At 38.3% G+C, this 23,362-nt stretch overlaps 1 protein-coding gene across 13 annotated transcripts in view; it reads right to left on the bottom strand.

Annotated features, from left to right (window-relative positions):
• Positions 1-457: 457 nt before the first annotated feature.
• Positions 458-23,362, bottom strand: part of nrcamb (neuronal cell adhesion molecule b) — a 43,520-nt gene continuing 20,615 nt past the window's right edge. For 3 of the 13 annotated variants that reach the window (XM_065277304.1, XM_065277305.1, XM_065277306.2), the window contains exons 2-30: positions 15,075-15,238; positions 14,670-14,687; positions 14,196-14,301; positions 13,900-14,093; positions 13,309-13,431; positions 12,790-12,960; positions 12,418-12,474; positions 11,338-11,449; positions 11,081-11,265; positions 10,796-10,927; positions 10,482-10,625; positions 10,244-10,355; positions 9,988-10,154; positions 8,970-9,117; positions 8,611-8,735; positions 8,195-8,224; positions 7,714-7,815; positions 7,304-7,501; positions 7,136-7,206; positions 6,497-6,722; positions 6,298-6,413; positions 5,857-6,061; positions 5,624-5,746; positions 5,344-5,520; positions 4,211-4,333; positions 3,798-3,953; positions 3,185-3,316; positions 2,982-3,060; positions 458-1,708 (exon numbers count right to left, since the gene is read on the bottom strand). In XM_065277304.1, coding sequence (XP_065133376.1) covers positions 1,495-1,708; positions 2,982-3,060; positions 3,185-3,316; positions 3,798-3,953; positions 4,211-4,333; positions 5,344-5,520; positions 5,624-5,746; positions 5,857-6,061; positions 6,298-6,413; positions 6,497-6,722; positions 7,136-7,206; positions 7,304-7,501; positions 7,714-7,815; positions 8,195-8,224; positions 8,611-8,735; positions 8,970-9,117; positions 9,988-10,154; positions 10,244-10,355; positions 10,482-10,625; positions 10,796-10,927; positions 11,081-11,265; positions 11,338-11,449; positions 12,418-12,474; positions 12,790-12,960; positions 13,309-13,431; positions 13,900-14,093; positions 14,196-14,301; positions 14,670-14,687; positions 15,075-15,162 — 3,834 coding nt within the window. In that variant the 5' untranslated portion in view covers positions 15,163-15,238 and the 3' untranslated portion in view covers positions 458-1,494. The remainder of the gene's footprint in view (positions 1,709-2,981; positions 3,061-3,184; positions 3,317-3,797; positions 3,954-4,210; positions 4,334-5,343; positions 5,521-5,623; positions 5,747-5,856; positions 6,062-6,297; positions 6,414-6,496; positions 6,723-7,135; positions 7,207-7,303; positions 7,502-7,713; positions 7,816-8,194; positions 8,225-8,610; positions 8,736-8,969; positions 9,118-9,987; positions 10,155-10,243; positions 10,356-10,481; positions 10,626-10,795; positions 10,928-11,080; positions 11,266-11,337; positions 11,450-12,417; positions 12,475-12,789; positions 12,961-13,308; positions 13,432-13,899; positions 14,094-14,195; positions 14,302-14,669; positions 14,688-15,074; positions 15,239-23,362) is intronic. The other 10 variants (XM_065277308.1, XM_065277310.1, XM_065277307.1 and 7 more) reach the window with 10 other exon arrangements.

Raw genomic sequence — 23,362 nt, 5'->3', positions numbered from 1 at the left:
TTCTCGAAACAATCTCTCTTTACTTCCGTTTCATGGCGACTTAAATTTGACACTTTGTAGGTGTGAGAAAAAATGTGGCATTTTTGTGTGTGTCCTTTAAAATCGAAGTGATCTGATCTCTGCACGTAATGGCTGTGCCGTGGTTGGATAGTGCAGATTAAGGGGCGGTATTATTATCCCCTTCTGACATCACAAGGGGAGACACATTTCCATGAGCTATTTTTTCACATGCTAGAGAATGGTTTACCAAAACTAGGTTTATATCTAGGTTGATAGAAGCAGTGGAGACCCAATTATAGCACTTAAACATGAAGTCAGATTTTCATGATATGTCTTCTTTAACACACAGCCTCTGTCTCAGATCTATTAGAAGAAACCTCATGAAGGACTCATTCATTTGAAATTCATAAGTCTATAGACACAGATTGCTAAAAAGAGAAAAGAGCAAACATGAATGTATATAATAATGACATTTATTGATTGATTATTATATTTAGATTGGCTGAAATATAACCTCCAACTCTCCAGTGAAGCCACTTTAATACAATGAGAAATGTAGTTAGTCAGTTTAAAATCCCTTTACAATAATCATTTATACTCATAATGCAATTATCATAAATATCAGAGCTATACAGTCTTCTTACTCTGTATGGGTATAGCATAGCATATTATCCTGCAGACTCAATGTCATATCAATAAAACATCCCAGTGTAAATATGAAAATAAAACAACTGTCAGAATAATACAGCAAAATCAAAGTGAGCAACACAATCACAGATTTACTTTCAATAACCTCACAGCCTAAAGCCAAACAAACTCTTATTTTATTTACAAAGATAACAAAATCTTTATACAAAAACCTTACATTTAAAAATCAAACTTGATGCAAGTTACGAAAAAAATCATAATCTCTCTCTCTCTCACACACAAATGCATTAAAAAGTTTGAATTGACAAGACAATTACAATTCTGATCTTTCACGTTCCTCACAGACACAGCAGAGGTCATGGTTTGGGTTGATATGGAAACGGTTGACGTTCACATGCAGGTCAGATGATGATGATGATGATGCTGTGTGAAGTTCATGCATGTGAGGAAGAATCTAAAGGTGACAGGGCAATAAAACCTGTCCACATTTATCTACAGTCACTGCAGGCATCTTTCAGAGTCTTGTGAATAAACTTTATAATACTAGCTCTTATAATCACACAATAAAAAATGCAAAAGTGTCCTGAAAGTTTACGTAGAGCCGTTTGTCCATAAAGTAAAACCCAGATAATACTAGAAAATAATTTCTGAAGAGCGTCAGGGTTTCTCCTCTCATAATATTTCTCTCTTCAATAATTGATTCACGTCTTCATGCATGGATATATAAGTTAGCGTTTGCTGAAACTGATTTTAGCTGTGTCATGGTTTGGCTTATATGAAAGTCGTCCGCAACTCGAGTTCATTTATTTGACTGTTCATATATAAAACATAACAGAGTCCAAACGCTCACACAAATGAGTTCATGGCATTAACAGGAGACGGCGGCTCTGAGCTCTCATGTGTACCTCGCTCAGATCTCCCGCTATACTGTCCAATAAATGAGCCGTCTTCATTGAACTGTGTGTCTCCTGAGTCAACTAAACTCTCATCACTTTCATCTCGCTTTACCGTGCCGGTGGAGGGCGTTCGGCTTCCTTTTAAGGGTTTATGGTCCTCATCACTGGGAGAAAAAAATCACATGCAGGACATGAAGTTATGATGGACATTAAACTCATTTCATAACAAACAGATGAAACATTGATGAGAGAAACATGCACGGCTCCACGTAAAGACATGTGAGCGTGATGAATAAACTCATAAAGGTTATCATTTAAATATTCAACAAAAATATCAGCAAAATAGAAACATGAAAAAACAAAGCAATCAAGCGATGACTGCAGACGTCTGCGTGATCTGTGCAGCTTTATGATACGTGCAGTGTGACCATACCAACAGAAAAGAAAAGCATTGGGGAAATGATCAAATAAACTGATGTGAAGATGACAATCTTGCTGTGATGTAATGCTGTCATTGATGATGGATAAACCAGTATGAGGTTTTTAATGGTTAATCCCAAAAACAAATAAATCCACTTATATGTTTGCAAATCATCTATTATTACTTGTACTGTTTAAAAACATTTAGTGACTCTGATATGTGTGATGAAAGTGTTTGATTCAGACTTTCACATGCGACGTCCCGCTTACCGAACCCCACAGCCGAGTGACACAAACATCACCAGACAAAAACAAACAGCAGAGGTCAAACTGAGAAAGTATATTTGAGGATCATCAGTGTTAAATCCCAGCGGGCCGTTGTGAGTGACACTCGTGAAAGTGTTTACGAGAGAAATCACTCATTCATCAGAACAGATCTTATTCATCAACATTATTAAGAGCTTATTTATATCACAACAGTACAAAGATAAAAATCTCTATTGTGCATTTATGTATAAAGTATAATGTAAAAATCTTTTTAATAACCTGGGGAAAGATATAAAAGTCTCTTCAGGATTACTGTACAGACGTAAAGTGCATTACTGTCCGGTGTTGTGCGTGCAGAATATAAGCAGCGCAAAACAGGAAGAAAAGATTTCATTACAAAAGCATCAGAATTCAGCAGCATCACACAATATGTAAGAATAATTAATGATGAGCCGTTGAATTATTAAAAAATAATGCACACTTGAGATGATAGTGCGGCACGATGTGAAGCAGAGTAACATCACAGGTGTGCATTATTTTCTAATAATTCAATGGCCTGTCGTGAGTTATTCATTGCTCTGGTGGTTATTTTAAGACATTTGACGGGTCAGGTGTGCGTCTGTATCAAACCATCAGCAGGAACACATGAAGAAGAGAATAAAGTCCACAGCAGCAAGTTTAGGTTTGGGTTGATTGATCCTGAGGACACTGTGTGCTGGGGTCAGAGGTCAAGGGTCAATGTTCTCTCACCTGTACTCGCCAAACGTTAACTCATCTTCCTTCATGGGCTGAATCTCAGGATCTCCATGAGCGTCTTCTTTCTCTTTCACTGAAATGAACAAACGTCAGACATCACTGCCATAACTTCATTTACAACACTGAGTGTTGATTTTCTTGTTTGACATTACTGGAGTTTTAGGGGAAGATGAGGAAGAGTTGAAATCCTCTCTCACCTGGATATTTCCCGCCTTTGTTTCTCTTGATGAAGCAGATGATGAGGAGAATGAGAATCAGTAAAGCGATAGCAGACATCAGACCGATGAACCAACCCTGAGTGGCGATGTCCACCTGAGGACTCACCATCGCTGAGGACCAGAAAGACAAAAAACAGTAAGACACAACAAAGATCTAATATAAGACGAAGACTGGAGGATAAAGGGAGGGAAACAAATCTTAATAAATCATTTTAAGTCTTTGTTTCTGACATAACATGCTGTAACATCACACATTCAGATAACAGAATAACACGAGCTGTTTTAACTCATTCACGACTCGGTGATCATCTGAAGCTTCACAGCAGCTGGTAATCTTGTAGTTTTCTCTTATGACTTCATTATAATAAAGTGCTGATCTACTGACACCACACAACATCTAAACAACACGAAAGACGAAGGCAAACTCATCTCATACAGACTGTAGGATTCAGTCATGCTGTAAAACCAAACAATAAGAATATCAAACAAATTCATGCAAGACATGCGAATGCTTCTGACATCCACATGGATGAGATCAACATCACAACAGTCACATATCCCACAAGACCTTGAGGCCGATGTGATGCCTCACCTGGGACCTTAACCAACATCTCTTCAGAATGATGAAGCGTTTGATTGTCATGACCTCTGGCAAATATTCGTACTTTGTAGGTCAAACCTTCTTTCAAACCCTTAAGAACGTGAAAGTGAGATCCATTGACTTTCTCTTTCTGCCAGTCGTCTTCACCTGAAGGGTTTCCAGCAGAAGAGGAAAGAGTTCAACATCCGGCAGCGTGTGGAGATCAACTACAGTACGTCATGCATGTGTTTATATTAGATGTTAAACCCTCATACAACAGCTCCTGACTGAATCTACTCACACATGTCTATATGATTGATCTCTATCTCTATGATGACTTTATATCTGGCCTGTAGTTGTTCAATACTGTGTCTCTCTCCACTATAATCCACAACATACTGTAACAAACATGCAGAAAGTCTTACTGTTGTCTACAACATATTCAACATAAAGATGATTTTCTGCGCCCCAGTATTCCCAACTGATTAACGTTCCGTCCTGGCACAGAGATGAGCTCATATTCCCAAACGCAGGAGCGTCAGGCAGTGCTGAGCACATACAGGAGAAAGAGAGAAAGTCAGATCGGTCTGATCACCTCTGACCTCAGGAAAGACAACCTTACTCAAGTACAACTATACTTACAGAACTATAAACTTCAATGTTTAAAAAGCATTGACACTTAAAAGGACAAAACGGGTCAAAGGTCATGCATGAATTTACATTTAATCTGTCTGACCGTGAGAACACAATGAAGGTTTACAATCATCATCATCATCATCACAGGTGAAGACATAACATGAGCGATCAGATGAACACAGTTAACTCTTTCCCTGCCAATGCTGAGTTTTTACGGCAATTCATATTTCCGCTATTATCCACTAGGTGTCGCTCTTACACAACTTATAAAACACCAAAGCATCCACTGATCCAAAAACTGTAAAAACTCTCTGTATCTGATCTCTAACAAATGTCCTTCACATGCTTCACAAAAATCACAATAAATTTTGCTTAAAATTTGGTATTTTGAAGAATCCTACCCATATTTAAGAGGTTGTAAAAAGATAAAACGTGTTTTTTTAAAGCAGAGCATCTGTTCTTTCATTTGATATGTTTATATATTTAAAGAAGGACATTTTCTGGAAGGCATTAAACTTTTGTGAAAATCAGAAAAATGCTGGCAGGGAAAGAGTTAATGTGTCTCTACAGCATCTCTAGACTTGTGTTGGGGTCGCATGGAGAACTCAGGGGGTAAAGTGTGATGAAGATCCTGAAATATTGCACACATATTCATGCAGGAGACAGCAGGTTAGAGGTCACAGCAGCTAAAAAACAAAAATATATTCCTGAAAATTAACATTAAATTAAACAGATCACATCCAAAAGCACACATGGTCTGTTTTGTCACAGCTTCTAGAGATAAATGTCAACCTGTAATAAACATTTGATAAATCACACCAACTGAGTCATACAACAGCACAAACAAGAGTAAAACAAAAGAGTAGCAGACATTAATTTCAGTAAGACACTTGTGTTCCTTTATTAGTAAACAAACACAAACCTTTCTGAATGATGGTGAGCGCCTCCTCTGTGAGGGCCGGACCGGAGCCTTTCACGGTTTTGGCACTGATGTAAAACTTGTATCGTGTGCTGTGTTTCAGGTTATGTAGTGTTACGCTGCTGTGATTGGACGAAAGCTCCAGCTCCTCTAACACACCCACATCAGCACTGCTGTTCACTGTAATATGGGCGGAGTCACGTTACATTAACCAATCATATCAGCAGAATCACACTGTGTATGTACTGTACTGTATGTGAGATGTTGAAAGGCTCGGTCTCACCTGTCTGATATTTGAGCGAGTATCCAGTGAGATGTCCGTTCCTGTGGTGCGGTGGACCCCACTCCAGCGTCAAAGAGTCAAAATCTGAACCCACGACCCGGAAGAACGACGGAAAACCAGGAACTTGAGCAAAAACACACAGGGACTCTCAATTAACACACACCTCAACATCACAACTAACATCACAGGAAGAATAAAATCCATCCCATGTGTGTAAAGATCAGAAGACTAACCTCCCTCAGGGGTTTCAAAGTGATGGGGTGAGCTGACAGGACCTTCTCCTTTTACATTAAACGCCGTCACAGAAAGACTATAGACGCTGTACGGATGCAGGTTAGGTAGTTTTCCTCTGGTTTTGTTAGGATTGAAGATCTCAGTCATCTGGTCACAATGATGAGCGTGGTGTCTGTGTGGACTCCTCTCACACCGATAATGAATCTAAACATAACAATTACATTACAAACAACTGCATATCACATATCCCAGCATGCACCTGGGTGAATATAATGTGTCAGTTATTCATTTACTCCAGTCCAGCTTCTATGTTTATAATCATGGCAGAACTTTAAAACCGGTGTAAATTCAAAATATTTATAAATAACAAACACTGATTATTTTTGGCTATTAGTAAACTAAGATGAATAGCTCAGGTGTTACAGTCATGATAAATGTACCTTGTACCCCCGAAGTCGACCTCGCACAGATTTAGGAGGAACCGGCGTCCATTGGACCTCTGCCAGCGTGCTGTTCAACGCCTGAACCTTGACATTATCTGGTGCGGCTGAAGGAACTGTGCAAATGTATTCAGGAAATCTGCTAAACATCAGTCATTTCTACAGCTTTAAAAACATAAAACAGTCATGAGTCACTTACAGTCCTCGCCTGAATATCCAATAACCACTGCAGGTTTGGGTCCGTCACCGTAATCGTTTACTGCTTGAACCATCACCTCGTAGGGAACAAAAGTGGGCGTCCCTGACACCAAAAATTTTGCAACGTTTGCAACAGTGACCGATGTCCATTCTGTCTCCACGTCCTGCTGACGCCACATGACTTTATACTGAAGTCCAGGACCGTTTGACTGCAGATGCGACAGGGGCTGAGGAACACAACCAGTATGATTTTAACATTAAACATCTGATCAGGGTTATTAATCACTTTACTGCACTGATGGACGATGACTTCTCTTCAGAGGGGCGCAAATTCAACATGTGTGTCGCTCTTTATGTCAAAATATGTGATCAGTGCATCATGTGAACCTATGTGCATCATATGTCATGTCAAAATACGTACCAAAGAAAAAAAATCACAGGCCACCACTGCTTTACAATTACAGTCAATAAATGCTGCAGAAGTTTGCTTTAGTCTTTGTTCCTTTTAACTGATGTTAACTAATACAACCTAACTGTAAAGTGTTAGCAAATAAACTGTAGAGTCACTCTAGTAAAACACTTACATGTGCTTCAGTGTATTAGATTTCAGTATTGAAATGAAATAAAGTCTCTGTCTTACCTTCCATGATATGAGCAGATTGTTGTGTTCTGTGCCCATGGCTTTCACATCAGTGGGGTTCTCATCAGGAGCTAACAAACAAACAAACAAACAAACAAGAGATTTATTCAGTGAATTAAACCCCATTAAACACCAGAGACTAATGTGTGGTTGTGTGCTGGTCTGAACCTGCAGGACTGGTTTTATACTGGTGAGAGGGAACGCTGGGCCGACTGTAACCCACATCATTGAGTGCCAGTACTCTGAAACTATAGTGGATATATGGAGAGAGTTTCAGATGAGCCGTGGTCTTCGTCCCAGGAACCTCTGTCAGATTGTGCCAAACTCCACCCTGATGAAGACCATCTTCATACTGAATCAGAAACTCTACAAGACACAAACACACACAGATGACTGATTCATGAAGATCAACTGAAACAAACCAGCACCAAATTTACAGCTTCTATTGTCTATAGTAAACTGTAAAGTCTGTATTGTCTGTATATTATCTGCATGTTTTGTGTACACTACAGTATGCCGACCGATCAACCCGACATGTAGGTGACACACACACAGTATGAGAGAGAGAGTTGACGTACTCTTGATGGGACTGCTGTGTTCATCTCCGGGTGTCCAGGTCAGCTGAACGCTCCTGGAGTTATGATCAGTCAGTTCAAGATCTGTGGGTGCGTCTGGCTTCTCTGAGGAGTCAGAAATGATCGTTCAATCTCATACCACCAATAAGAGATCAACACATGCTGCGTGCATTAAACTGAGAACAAGATATGATTCATCTGCTGAACTCAAATAGATTCACATGATGATGATTCATGCACTTCAAATGAGACGACAAAATAACACATCTGAGCATTCCTGAGAACAACCACAGAAGTGAGACTGAAAGAAAAACACATTCCTGCACATCAATCTTTATCTGTAAATAAAATAAACAAGATTCTCATAAAAAGATTCAAAACTGCGTCAATCCAATGAAAATCATAAATGTTGCAGCATGCTTGACTCGGGCCATTATAAAGACCAGGGCATTATGGGATGTACAGTAATGGGCTTTGTGTTTACCGTAAATCACAGAAGGAGTGGGTGTGGCCTCTGAGTGGGCGGAGTCAGAGGGAGTTAGGAGGAAGTGTTAGTTTACAGATCACACTTATATTTAATCGTCATGATTTCTAATCTTTAATATCTGCATCACTTAAATAATGACAACAAATGAATTTCTATTCTGTGCATTTATTAAAAAAGAAACTCCCTGAAGTCGACACACTATTGGTTTTCAAGCATTAAATCCTATTTTTGTCCTCATGTAAACTATAATGCTGCATGATGAAACACAATCACAGCCAATCAGAACACATTTAATACAGGTGTGTGTGTGTGTGAAGCAGTATTCTGGACCAATGAGATTTGACTGTCAGCAGGGCAACCCATGTGAAAAATAAAACCCAATGTGTGTAGCTGATGATCTGTCAAACACTCACCAACTACAGTAAGGAAAGCGCTGGCTGAGTCCTCGTCCAGTGTGGTGTTTATGACACACGTGTACAAACCGGCATCATCCTCCGTCACGTCTGTGATGGTCAGACGGTCTGAATCCACCCTGAATCTGATATCACACACACAAAACTCCTCTAAACATCACAACACGTTATATCACTGATGATGATGTCCATTGAGAATAAATGTTGGGTCATTTAATGTTAAACAATCTGTAAATCTATTATATTATTCAAGTGTAATTAATGTGTATCATTGTGTTAACCTCTGACCCTGTTATATGTAAAGACATCACTGCACAACATTATATATTGCTATTCAAGATGTTGATCCATGATCTCACCTGTCATCATCAGGAAGATCTCCGTTGTCCTTCAGCCAGATGGTAATGGGTACGAGAGACGGATCGTGCTTCACTTTACACTCAAACACAACATCTCTGTTTCTCTGGATCACTCTGTACTCGGGCGGTTTTAAGATTCGTGTGGGCTCTGATTGATGACAACAGACAAAACTTAAGAGAATGAAACATTTATCAGTGTATGACAGAAAAATAATTATCCATGGGAGTCTGCAGAATTTTGGAAATATTCCAAATTGGAAATTTAACAGGAATTTATGGGAATTATTTGAAAATGTATATAAACTATCATATACAAACATTAATAAATATGTATGCAAGGCAATAAAAAATACTTCCTGAAAATGTATGAGGCTAGCTGTCATGTAGCTCAATCTGTGATGCTCTTTCTTCTACATTCTGCTTGACAGTTTTCTGTTATTACAATTATTTACTATTTATAATGTAAAGAAGTCTCTTATGCTCATCACCGCTGCACTTACTTCAGTAAAAATCCTTCAGAAATGAGGAATGTGCAGGGTTATATATTTCCGTTAATTCTCATGGAAAGTTTCCAGCCTTTAAATTCCAGGAATGATGTATTAATCAGTGTTATGACAAAGTAATTAATTAAAGTACAAATATTCATCATGTCATATAAGGTTGTCATGAAGGTGTTGTTGGACGTTCACACATTCATGCCAGTAAAAGGCAGAAAAAGAGTTTGTTTTTAGTGCAAAAGAGTTAAGTGGTGGTAATGGTAATGAGTGTCTCCTGTTAATGGTCTTAATACAGGATGCTGTTCTTCTTACAGACACACTTAACTTCAGGAGACTTCCTTTAAAACATGAAAAACATGCAAGCTAAGAGCTAAAGCCTTTTAACCTGATGCATGATGGGATATTTACAGAGACATATCCAAGGCTTTCTGAAATACTGTCAACACAGCAGCAGCAGCAGCACACAATCTTCCTGAAACATCTACAATCATTAATAATGTTAGAGGAACACAACCTCTCACCTTTGACCTCCAGGTACACATGATTCTCAGAGATGCCCAGTGAGTTGCTGGCGACGCAGGTGTATTTACCACTGTTCTGTGTCTGAGACACGTGGATCTCCAGCGTACCGTTCAGGTGAAACACATACGGGTCTCCTTCTAAAGTGCTGGAGCGGCTCTCTTTAAACCTGACACACACACATCAAACACTTAGAATCATTATGTCTTTTCACAAACAAACACAGAGACACACACACACACACACATACAGTCTCACCATGTGATGGTTGGTCTGGGGGAACCGAAGCTGACACACTCCAGCAGTGCAGGTCTGTTCATGATGACCTGATAAACTTTATTAGGAGGGGTCAGAACTCTGGGGGGCTCGGCTGAAACACAAACACACAGACGTCAATCATAAGAAATAAATGAATGTCAACATCCACAATCATCTGATGGTTTCTTCAATTCTTGTGTTGAATGAGTCAGAAGTGATTCAGAGATGTTTTGCTTACCCAGTACATTAATGAAGGCGTTGGCCAGTAAATATCCATAATCATTAGAAGCATTACACTGATAAACTGCACTGGAATCAGTCTGAACCTCTGAAAATATGATCATGTCATCTTCCACCGTCCTGCTGGGATCTTGAGGAGCATCTGTCATGAGAAACAACAATCCACCAAACAAGTAGTTATCATTCGAGTAGTTGTGCTGTACGTAGCGTTTATATTTTCTCTAAAGTGACTTGTAAACTAAAGACACAACTTATGGATTTGTCCTAGAATGAAGCAGATTGATTAAATCTAACTGTAAGTGTTATTCTCACTCTCTATTGGGACTCCATTCATAGACCAGCTGATGGTGGGTTTTGGGTGACCTCCTGCCCGGCAGGTAATCACACCCGAATCCAGTGGAGCCAGAACAAGATTCCTGGGAGCACTGATCCAGTACGGAGCAGCTGGGATCAAAACAAGATCACATATAAATACTCATTATAATACTCTGTGATCCCCATCACTGCTTATTTCATCATCAGGATTTACACAGAGGAAATAAACACCGCATCAAACACATCAGCATCTTTAACATCAGTCTGTGAGATGTTGTTCACCTTTAACGGTCACTCTGATGGTGTGATGTACGCTGCCGTGACGGTTTGTGGCCGTACAGCGATATTCCCCCGCATCCGCTTCTGAAACGTCTCTTATCCTCAGAGTCTTATGAAAGTTCAGGAAAGAAGCGCGGGCGCTGGGAATCTCACCGCTGAGTTTATTCCACGAGATCTCAGGAGTGGGGCTGAATAAGAGACACATATGAGACATCAATCACACAACACACAAACATCCATGATGTGATGATGACACTCACAGGCCGTCTGCGATACACTCCATCTCTAACGTCTGTCCTCTCAGAACCAGTTTAGTGCTGTCAGAGTCCGTCGGTACCATGAATGTGGGCGCTCTCTGCTCATCCGGTTTATCTGAAACGAAAAGCGTTGTATGAGATCCTGCTTGTCTTTAATCAATCACACAGACACACACACTCATGCTGGTTAAATACACAACTAAACAAATATCTTTTATGCTTGTAGCATGACTTTATTTTCAAGTAAACCAATCAGTGTTCAGAACAACCTCAATTCAGTATGAGAGAGAGGCCGATGTCATCTACCAACAGACAATAGGTTTACATATTCTGTATCTGGTCAATAATTTACATTCAAAACATCCAAGAAATGAAAGATGAATTAAAACACAATGATGAAGAGATAAAGTGAGATGAGTTTAGGCAGAAAGAGATGAAAACAGATAATGAAGATCTTCCCTGTTAATGTTAATATGACTTTATAACACATCCTTGAATGTCTAATTGTGTTTATGATTATTATAAAAAGGACACCAACATTAATCCAGCAGAAGATCTTGTTTGAATAAACTGAGGATCACACACAGTAGCTGGTTATGGTTAGGGTTACACGTGTGTATAGATTTACTAGATGCTGTTATCCAAAGTGACTTACTGTGCATTACAACCTATACATTTTTCATCAGTATGTGTGTTGTTCTCTGGAGAAGAAACCAATGACCTTTGTGTCTCCAACATCATAGCTGTGACTATATTGTGTAAGATTATATTGACCACAGCTATTTACTAAATATAGTTTATAAAATAATCTACTACACTGAATCATTTTCAGCTTTTAAATTTTATTCTTGACAGAAATCGAAATAATTTCACCTGACGACAAATCTTTGACAAAAGAGATTTGAAGTCAAGAAAAACAGTTTAAAGAAAGAAGAAACGCAGATTTCATTATGCGTCCATTATTTATGTGTGTAGAGTAACAGAAGAGGTAAAGTTAAGGGTAGAGTTAACTGGGTGTTGGTTGAACGGGTTGGTTAAATAAGAGATGCGAAGGATCAGTCACTAGGGGGCGACATCACTCACCACCAAACAAATCAGTTTCATTGAAAAAAGCATCCATTGTGTCATTGATTGAATCCACTGAAACACAACAAAACACCAAATCAAATCAAATAAAAAACAAATACAAATCAAATGTAAAATAACAGCTGACTGAGGAAATGAATGTGATTGGCTAAAGAGGAAAGGCGTCTGAGAATACAGACAATTTCACACAGCTGCAGGCATTTCTGAGAAGATGATGTGCGAATGAAGAGCTCTCATTGTGTGATCAGACATTAAAATGATGAATGGTCATAGGAATCGTCTTTACACAATAGCATTCATTCAGTTTTAGATCTGTCATATGTCATATAAGTGCAGGACGTCCCACAGATGTGCGTCAGAGATACTCACTGTTCACCACACGGACGCTGATGGGCTGCTTCTGCTGGATGGTCTGCGTGTGTGGGAATCGAGCGTAACAGATGTAGTCGTTTCGGGAATCTTCTCTCTGGACGTTAGAGAAGTACAGATCGCCATTGAGACCCTGAGAAACTCTCCGACTCTGAGGAAGACGCTGAAAATCTACAGAGACAGAGATGGACGTCTTTCATTAACAGACTCAATGTGTCCTACTTACAATACAATCAACTTTACACAATAAATGTTAAAACACACACTTTATAGTGGAGCTGGGTTGTGTTGGTCCAGTTTAATTCAGAGGACTCACTGGTTTGGTGTAATCATTTTCATTGTAATATTAACAGCTTTAATTCTCTAAGATCTTTTTAAAACATTTAAAAATAATTCTGCAGATTTTTCCCAAACATTTCCACAGATTCCATCTGGCCCTGCACATGACATAAAAACAAAAACTCTGAGATATAAAAAGACAACTGTGTGTGTGTGTGTGTGTGTCTGTGCATCTCTTACTGTTGTCCATCCAGAATATAATGGGTGCGGGGAGTCCAGCGGGTGGACGGCACTGAAGAATTAATGATTGTCCTTCCTGTGCCATGATTGGATGAATTCTCTCTTTAGACCACAGTGGTGATCCTACAGGAAACAACACAGCATCATTACAGTTAATCACATCTGCTGAGAAGACACAACCATCAAAACCTGGTCAACCGTCTACTTAGACAATGTTTTTGAGCATCAGAGGTGTAGAAATGTTTCATAGACACCAGTGAGTCTCAATAACTCTGTGATGATCAAGTGTTATTTCTGTAACTGTGTCTTTAATCGTAATAAACAGACAGAGGTGTTAATGCGGGAAAATAAAGTGGAGGATGAAATCTACGACACAGAGTGATTCTGAGGGTCGGTCTGCTGAAGGGTCCGATGAGCCGTCACATGCATTACAAACAAAATACCATTTACCTTTCATTATAAGATCCATGATCATGCTGAATGTGTCTTATTAACATAAAAACAATCACAGTTATAATGGTGAAATATAAACTATCACACATGTGATGGTGTTGGGAATCTGATGGGATGAGGTGTCAGATGCTCACGTACTGGACTGTCGGATGATAATGTTGTTGGAGACGGCGGTGCCGAGCTCATTGCGAGCGGTACACTGATAAACTCCCTCGTACGCCTCGGCTTTCTCTCCACTGATGTCAATCACCAGCGTTCCTGAACGAGGCTTCATTATGACCTTGGGGTCTTTATCGATGTCGAAATGCGTCCCGTTTCGAGTCCATGAGAATCTGTGAATGAAATAAATTCTTCAGTCTGTATCAAAACCTCATCTCATTATGAGATCTTTAAAACAATAAAGATGTGTTTTCTGAGGATCTACTCGGTCTCACCTGGGGTGAGGTTTGCCTTTAGCCTCACAGTGGATGATGACGTTGTCCCGCGGGTCAATGATGAAATCTTTTGGAGATTGATGAATGATGGTGGGAGGCTGTGGTACTGCGGGTCAAATGACACAGTTTAATTACACTGACATCAGAGCCAATCAGAGAGAACATACCTGCAGAAATTAACCTACGGTACAACATCACAGTGGCATTTCTGCATGCACATTAATACTGATCAACATCTGAGGATCCCATGCAACAAATGCTCTTCTTTAAAATCTCTGTCTGGATATAATTGATGTCCCACAGTGCTGTGTTTAAATTACTGCTTCAAATACACAACATAAAATAAAATAAACAAAACAAAAACTCTGCAACTTCATGCAAACGCAAGCACTGCAAAAGAGCGATGATAAAGGAACAGCAAAACATAATTCACAGCAAACCTCATAAATCACTACAATTACAGCAGAAACTTACATTCTTCCAGAAGTTTAGCTTAAATCCCCATCAGAATAAAGACACAGACATACGCAAGAGAATAACATTATTTTAATTCATTACATCAGACCTGAAATCTGTGCTTTTCTTTATTAACATCACAAAACAGAGCATCATTTATAATCAATCTAACATAAGAACATCTACTGTGCTGTACTGTGTATACTTCTGCCTACACTTTTGTGTAACTAGAGTTTAATGATTTATTTAGCAATAACTTACGTGAACGTTATAAATATAAGGAATAAGTCAGTGTTACATGAGAAGTTTATTGAGTAAATCACATAATAAACAGAGATGTTTTATTGTTATTCCTCTGTAGATCAATTACAGTGTTATAAATCATATGGAGATGAATAAAATGAGTGATTTAAAGAGACATACGGTCGAGTGGGACTTCCAGTGCTGTGATTATTGGACCCAAGAACATCAAGAGCAGCGTGAAACGGCCATCACACGGCCTGTCCATCATGGGTTCGGGGCCAATAAGCCGCCTCTCAGTGAGTTAAGTCCCGCCTTAAACCACCTTCACGTAAACACACCCAACCCTGAGAAAGAGAGAAAATCTGTGTTAATGGACTCATTTTTTTATTTAATGATCCCTCTCTAACATCATGCACAAATTAGACACATTATAAACATTAATCATCACCCAATTTACAAACCACCACAAAGACTTAATTTACATTTAACCAAAGGACAAACTACCATAGATACTGAGAGAAAACTCAAACCTGTCTGTGATCGACATCAAGTCCTGCCATGACACAACAACAACATGACTCTGTTCTTTATTATTAGTCCTTTGATTTTACAGTTTTATATGTGTGTATATGACAATAAAGCTCAAACTGAGAGACTTTTATTAGCAGAGATCACATGTATTAAAGCAGAGAGAAGAGAATGATACAGTGACTCAATGTCAGGACGCATTATGATGATGATAATTAAACTGCACTATAATCTCATTTCAATTCAAATGCATTCAGACTCTATACACCATCAGCTTATTACATCTCACAACATGTGGATGATCTGTTCTCACTCATCTATGGCCTAAAAACTTAGATCGTTTCTCCCTCTTTCATTGTCTAAAGAATTACAGAAAGAACAAAACATTCACTGTAAATGATGTCAGAAACACTCAAAACTGAAAACATGTCATGTTTAACAACAAAATGTAGTTTATGTATTTATGTTTGACATAGAATAATGATTCATATTTAGGTGTCTCTATATCATACACCCGGAGCAATGTGGCACAAGTGATTTTTGCTAGTTTCAGTCTGACCAAGTTATCACTTTCACATCCAGCGTCAGGTTGTTTAAATAGCAAATGCATTTGTGCCCATTTGTGGACCCATGTGTTGGTCGTTCAGGCGCATTGTTGGCGTTGAGGCAACTAAATTAGACTACGTCATTGATCAACTAAAACCTGCTCTAAAGTCAATGGTGCAATATTGTTTTTGTTATTTAAAGTGGACGTTAGTAATATGTACCAATAAACGAGACAACAACACACATTTGCTTATTAAACACACATGGATGTGCAGCAGCAAAAAAACTATTTAAAAATGAAGAATTAAAATGTAAAAGATTATTATTAAGTCTTAAATGAGGACAGATTACAGGACTTGGCAGAAGAATTGCTTCACCTCATTTTTTTTCCTCCTAAAAAGTGCTAATATTGCATTTATTAATGCTACCTCGTGGACTTATTGTGTGTGATGATTTTGTACTTGTGGATATGGTGAGATGAGAAACATTTAAGTAATAATTATCAAAACACCGCGCTCTTAACTCTTTCCCCGCCATTGACGAGATATCTCGTCAATTAAGAGAAAACGCTTTCCCGCCAATGACGAGATTTTCCGTCTTTCCGCAATACCGCTATTATCCAGCCCTTCCGCAACTTTTTAAACCCGGAAGTATTGCCCTATGGCAAGCGGCTGCATGTCCCTGTCTGTTTTAAAGATCGCTCTGAATGGGATCTCTATGAAAAGTCTGTCACAAAAATGGAATTATCTCTGCTTTTTGCTCAAAATGTGGTGTTTTTGCTGAAACCTACCCATATTCAAAAGCTGATTGCAAAAGAACCACTGAAGGTAGGATGAAACGTTTTTTTTTGTTTGAAAGCAGAGGGTCTGTTCTTTCATTTGGTATATTGTATGTTTATTTATTTAAAGAAGAACATTTTCTGGAAGGCATTAAACTTTGGTGAAAATCATGAAAAACGCTGGCGCTGGCTGGCAACTTTTTTTAAAAATGCTGGCGGTGGAAGAGTTAAAGGTGTCTTAACCTTGCAACACATTTGTAAATTCCTTATCTCCTGTTTGTTACGAATAAAGTATTTTAGAGTGCCAAACTTTTGGGATTTTTTTGTATATTAATCTTGTAAAATACTTTTTGAGATTAAAGTGATCAAAAACCATTCTCAGCACATAAAACCCTGTTGATTTTACTACATGAAAACGACTTTTAAAGAGAATCCGCCATGACACGAGCACAACTGGCTTTTAAAGGGGATGAGAGATGAGACTCTCATTGCACATTACGCCCAAAACACACCCATTAATCATTATGAGAACCCTTTTAGACAGTGTGCCAAGCGAAAAGACCATTTTTCCTGTTGTTAAACTAGCAAAAGTGGATTGGGACAAACCCTAATTGAACTTGCACCGTGCACTTTAGACCATGTGCTTAGATGGTTAAAATAGGGCCTTTAATGTTATACAGCATACAGTATGTGTCCAGTAATGTAAAGATCAAAATATTACACAGATTCAGTCTTTCACCTGAAAGCTTATAAAACACATCACACATCTCACAGTAAAGATCTTTAAAGCTACTCTTTATGTTTCATCTGTTCACTCACAGACGCTGCATCTCAAGGGCTCTTCTGTCTTTCTGCTTCTCTTTGTTTTTATAGATAATGGAAAGCAAATGTTTACTCAATGTGTATTTGAATGATTCAGTCTGCTGACCTAATCCATTAACAATCTCCTCTTATCTCACATGTATATCAACACACAACATCCACAGACATTCCAGCTTATACTGCTATCCACTGAAATGCTAATGTCTGGAACGTCTTAAAGAGAGACGGCTTATTGATATGCAGGATAAACTCAACACATCACTACATCACAACTTAATGATGCCACTACAGCACTAAAACTACATATCCTGACAAATCCATAAACACAAATGCTTTAAAGCAAATCAGATTAGATGTCATTCATTTTTTTGCTTTCTGTGCACTTTCAAAGTAAAAACCCAAGCAAAGTAGTAGTAGTAGTTGTGTGTGTGTGTGTGTGTGTGTGTGTGTGTGTGTGTGTTGTTTGTGTTCTTTCATATGCTGATAATGATAGGAGGGGGGCTTCATCTGCATATGTACATAACCAGAGCCAAACTCAGCAATGCTGTTATTGTTTTGTGAGCAATAGAGTAGTGTGAACCCAAATATTCAAATCCACTTTTAATCTGAGTCCGTGTGTCACACATTTCTCCATCCCGCTGCTGTATCCATGGCAATGAACCTCTTTCACAAATCTATTTCCTTCATTGTGTTGACCTTTTCAATAAGCAAAAAAAAAAAACAGACCAAACCGCACGTATCCGTCTTCATTTAACCTCCATCATCAGCTAACAGTTGGTATTTACATGCTTATTTCCTTATTTCCTCTTTTCAGAGTTTTAATTAAATTTTTGCATAAAAGTGTAGTACTAATTGAATCAGCATCAGAAACTATTATATATTAACTACTTAGACAAATATGAACTAATTGATAACCCCAAAAATGCAAATTGGTAATTGACATGATGTCCTGTGGTAACACCCTTACATACTTATGTTTCTCAAAACACAATTTTATTAATTTAGAAATATTATAAACACAGCTTTCATGACTATATTAACTCAAAAACGTTGCCCACCAGCATTTTTTGTGATTTTCACAAAAGTTTCACAAAATGCCTTACAGGAAATTTCTCTTTCATAGATATGTATGTTTATATATTTTTATCAAATGAAAAAACAGACCCTCTGCTTTCAAACAAACAATATACAAAACCGGACACAAAAATTGAATCCTATCTTCATTTGTTCTCTTTTTATCACATCTCAAATATGGGTTTCTTCAAAAATTCCAAATTTTAAACAAAAAGTTGAAATAATTGCATTTTTGTAAAGGAGTTTTGTTCAGATTCAGAGCACTGATCAAAACATACATGGAGTTTTAAATTAACTAAATTAGTTTTTGCTTCAGTTTTTTGGGTAAGAAAATAAATGAGTGGAATTACAGATTACTGTAAAAACTCAGGAAAGCATCATTGGCAATGAAATGTTTTCTGTTAATTAATCTTAATTTAATCTTAAAATTTTATTTAATTGAAACTATTGAGGACAAAAATTAAAATCACAGCTGAAGAGATCTACAGATTCACTTATTTATGCTCAGATAATAAAATGAAAAACTCAAGACATAAACAACACAAACACAGATGATTGTGTGAGTGAGTGAAACAGGACATCATGACAAATACACAAAACTAATTCACAATGACATCAGGGTTTTTAAATGGATGACTTGTGAACAATGTAGTAAAGTTAACATCTATTAAAGGCCAAGTATTGTCATGTTAATGTTCGGCTAATGTGAAGTCTGCTCAAATCTGTGACCTCAGCTCTTTCAGTCTTTTAGAAACATCTATGATCAATAGTCTCTCTCTCTCTCTCTCTCTCTCTCTCTCTCTCTCTCTCTCTCTCTCTCTCTAATGTGCTGACAGTCCAGCTCTGTTATTGTTTTGCTAAACTCCAGCAAACGTTTGTCTGTTCAGCATCAGCACATTTACACCACAACACATTAACGTTCTTTACATGTTTTGAAGAGAAATAAAACTGATTTATAATATTAAAACTAGGGTATGTTGTTTTATTGTATCAACTATGTCTATTTATTTACAGTAATCTCATTTTAATTTGCCATAAATAACAAAAAGCATCTACACATTTTAAACTTTGCATAATATAAACCCAGAAAGATCAGATACACACTTGCATGCACATGAAAAAGTATACTGTACTAGTGACACATTAACTGTAATCTGGCACACTATCTAGTACAGATAGTAATGTATATAAACTGGGATGCAGTCATACGATAAGTCCCATAGACCGAAACATTGGTTAGGAAATCTTTACAGATCCACACTTAAATGTTAATTTGACTGGCCTGTATTAAACTGACACAATAACAAAAACTAGTGGGTGATCACCAGGCCATTACTATTGCTATGCATTTGCTAAAGTAATATCCTAACATTTAATACCTGGGGTTTGTTTAAATCTTTATAAAGCAGCAGTAACAGTGATTTTTGCCTTAACAAACAACACAAACTTTATCACACCTTATCTTCTGAATTCATTTACTGAACAAAACTCCCACAGTAACTTCAGTGAGCACTTAAACTCTCCTGGACTCAATCCAGTTTTCTATCTGATTTGGGTTTGTGTCGGGTCAGAGGAGACAGATGCCCTTTTATTTCAAACACACTGAACTCCACCTGCTCGTCTCAAAGGGTTTTCTGGAGGTGGCCGCTCTCGTCCCACTAACAGACCTGAGAACAGTACACGACTGAGAAATAAAGACTTCCTATTGTAAGGGTCTCACACGTAACTGTGTAAGAAAAACTCTTTCATAAACTCCACCAGTTTGACCTCTATTGTGCTTATAACACACAAATCTGACACCTCGCGAACATTTAATACAAAAAAATAAAGACAGACAGACAAAGTGCTTATAGTCTAAAAATTACAACATATAAACCTTTAAAGATGCAATACACAACTTTCATCAGTTTTAAATAAACAAAAATCAGTTGTTGAGTAAATGCATAAAAACAAGAGTTTATAGTCATGTAGATGTCGGTGTTTACTCTGTGAAGTTTTAAGAGATGATAATCTGAGGAATCATCTGTTGTTAAAACAATGAAAGCTCAAACTGTGGAGAGTTTCCAGTTAAAAAGTAAATGCGACAGAGCTCGTGATAAAACAAGACTTCATTTATCAGAAGATATCTTACTTGTTCAAATTATATTTTTTCATATATTTGAGTTATTTATATAATGTCAGATCCGTTCTGATGCTGTAATCACAGACAATTTTATAGTTCAAACAGAGATGGCGATAGAGAGGCAAAAGTTACAGATTGCAGCTTTAATGTGAATGTCAGAAATAGATTTATGAGATTATTGAGGTTATGAATTGTGTTTGACACCACATAAATACACAATGGAGAGAACGATTGAGTGATGCAGAATATTTAAGAAAAGAGGAGATGGTGACATTTTCTGCCCTCTTTTCACCTCATTCATATGCTGCAGGTGAATAGACATCATTTCCCCTTCAGCGCCTTCAAAAGACCTACGACCCTCCAATCTCAGAGCCGCAGTCACAAACAAAACCCCATTGAAAGTGTGAGAAAATCACACCACTGCCTCCCTCTCTTTCTCTCTCTTTTTCTGAAGTAGGACTGCTCATACACACACACACACACACAGAAGAGATTTAATCTTAAATAAATCTATTATCTCTTAATCAGCCCCACGATTGAAAGGATGAAAATGTTTAAAAAGCTTCAAGTCATACTTCTCAAGACTCAAGATGTTAAGATTCATACTGTATGACTGTTTAATTCTGTGTATTGACTTTAACTGGTGTGATGAGATTATATATTGACTAGTCTGACTGCTGACCCGTTCTAATGTGTGTCCTGTTTACCAGTGACCCGTTTAGCTGTCATTTAACTCAGGACACATCACTGACACCACAGACACTGGACGATCTACACGATCTGTATCTGAGAAGAGATCTTGTGTGTAATTTGCTCTCATGGTTGTGTGTTACTACAGTAGAGAGAGACCCTCTCTAATTTGATTATATTCTGGTTCAGGTTTTAGTTTAATATAAACCTGCTGTGAAAATCACTTAATGACTGTAAAACCATTTTAGATTTTAACCGGAGGCATTATTTGTGAGCTCTGTGAATTATAGAGGTTAAAAGGAACATGGCTATAGATCAGTGCCACCACTGTACCAGAATCAGGTCACCCAGAATGCATTGCACTCAGCCAATGTGTGTCATACTGCAGACATCATTAATATGTCAATCAGACTTATAGTTTAAAGCTTCATATGAGGCATCTGTGTGAAATAAATACAGTTACTTTGCATTTTAAATCCAATTTAGTCACACCAAATGGTCTAAATAATTGTATTCAAAATCATAGATAAACTTCAAGTAAAAGTTGCCATTGAGTGCATTGTGGGATACAGTATTTCACACGTTGTAATTTGATTGTAAACTGTACACTTTATCAAATGCATTCAAAAAGAACTGATTACATGAGTGCAGTATACATGTGCATACAACATGCTGTATGAGAATATATCATTGTGAACGCAGTGTTAATAAGTGCTGTAAACATGAGACACACTGAGTTCCTGTGGTCAGTGCTGACCGACCATATGCCACTCAGCTGACTACTGATCCCAGACCTGCTGCTAAATCTTATTAGCTCCTCACCTGCAGAGCACACCCTCCCCACTTCTGTACCATATGACTGTGACACGCTTACTTATAGATAGAGACGTTTCAGTACAGAACCAACAGAAGATAAAAACATGTTACTACAAACATTCTTCAACATCAGATGTGTGTTATGTACAAAAAAAGATGAACAGTAAAATGAAAGACACGTATAACTACAGACAGACCGAGGACTATGTGAAGAAAATTAACTGATCAATAACCTTATACCATACACATAAAGATTTGTACGTGCATCCGATCTCTGTAGATCACACCTGCACACGCATCTGATCTCTGTAGATCACACCTGCACACGCATCTGATCTCTGTAGATCACACCTGCACACGCATCTGATCTCTGTAGATCACACCTGCACACGCATCTGATCTCTGTAGATCACACCTGCACACGCATCTGATCTCTGTAGATCACACCTGCACACGCATCTGATCTCTGTAGATCACACCTGCACACGCATCTGATCTCTGTAGATCACACCTGCACACCCATATGATCTCTGTAGATCACACCTGCACACGCATCTGATCTCTGTAGATCACACCTGCACACGCATCTGATCTCTGTAGATCACACCTGCACACGCATCTGATCTCTGTAGATCACACCTGCACACGCATCTGATCTCTGTAGATCACACCTGCACACCCATATGATCTCTGTAGATCACACCTGCACACGCATCTGATCTCTGTAGATCACACCTGCACACGCATCTGATCTCTGTAGATCACACCTGCACACGCATCTGATCTCTGTAGATCACACCTGCACACCCATATGATCTCTGTAGATCACACCTGCACACGCATCTGATCTCTGTAGATCACACCTGCACACGCATCTGATCTCTGTAGATCACACCTGCACACGTATCTGATCTCTGTAGATCACACCTGCACACGCATCTGATCTCTGTAGATCACACCTGCACACGCATCTGATCTCTGTAGATCACACCTGCACCCGATCTGATCTCTGTAGATCACACCTGCACACGTATCTGATCTCTGTAGATCACACCTGCACACGCATCTGATCTCTGTAGATCACACCTGCAC

Source organism: Paramisgurnus dabryanus, chromosome 23 (genome assembly GCF_030506205.2).
Source record: "Paramisgurnus dabryanus chromosome 23, PD_genome_1.1, whole genome shotgun sequence".
NCBI classification, from domain to species: Eukaryota; Metazoa; Chordata; class Actinopteri; order Cypriniformes; family Cobitidae; genus Paramisgurnus; species Paramisgurnus dabryanus.
The sequence above is the reverse complement of the archived record's forward strand: the minus strand, read 5'-3'. Positions and strand labels throughout refer to the sequence as shown.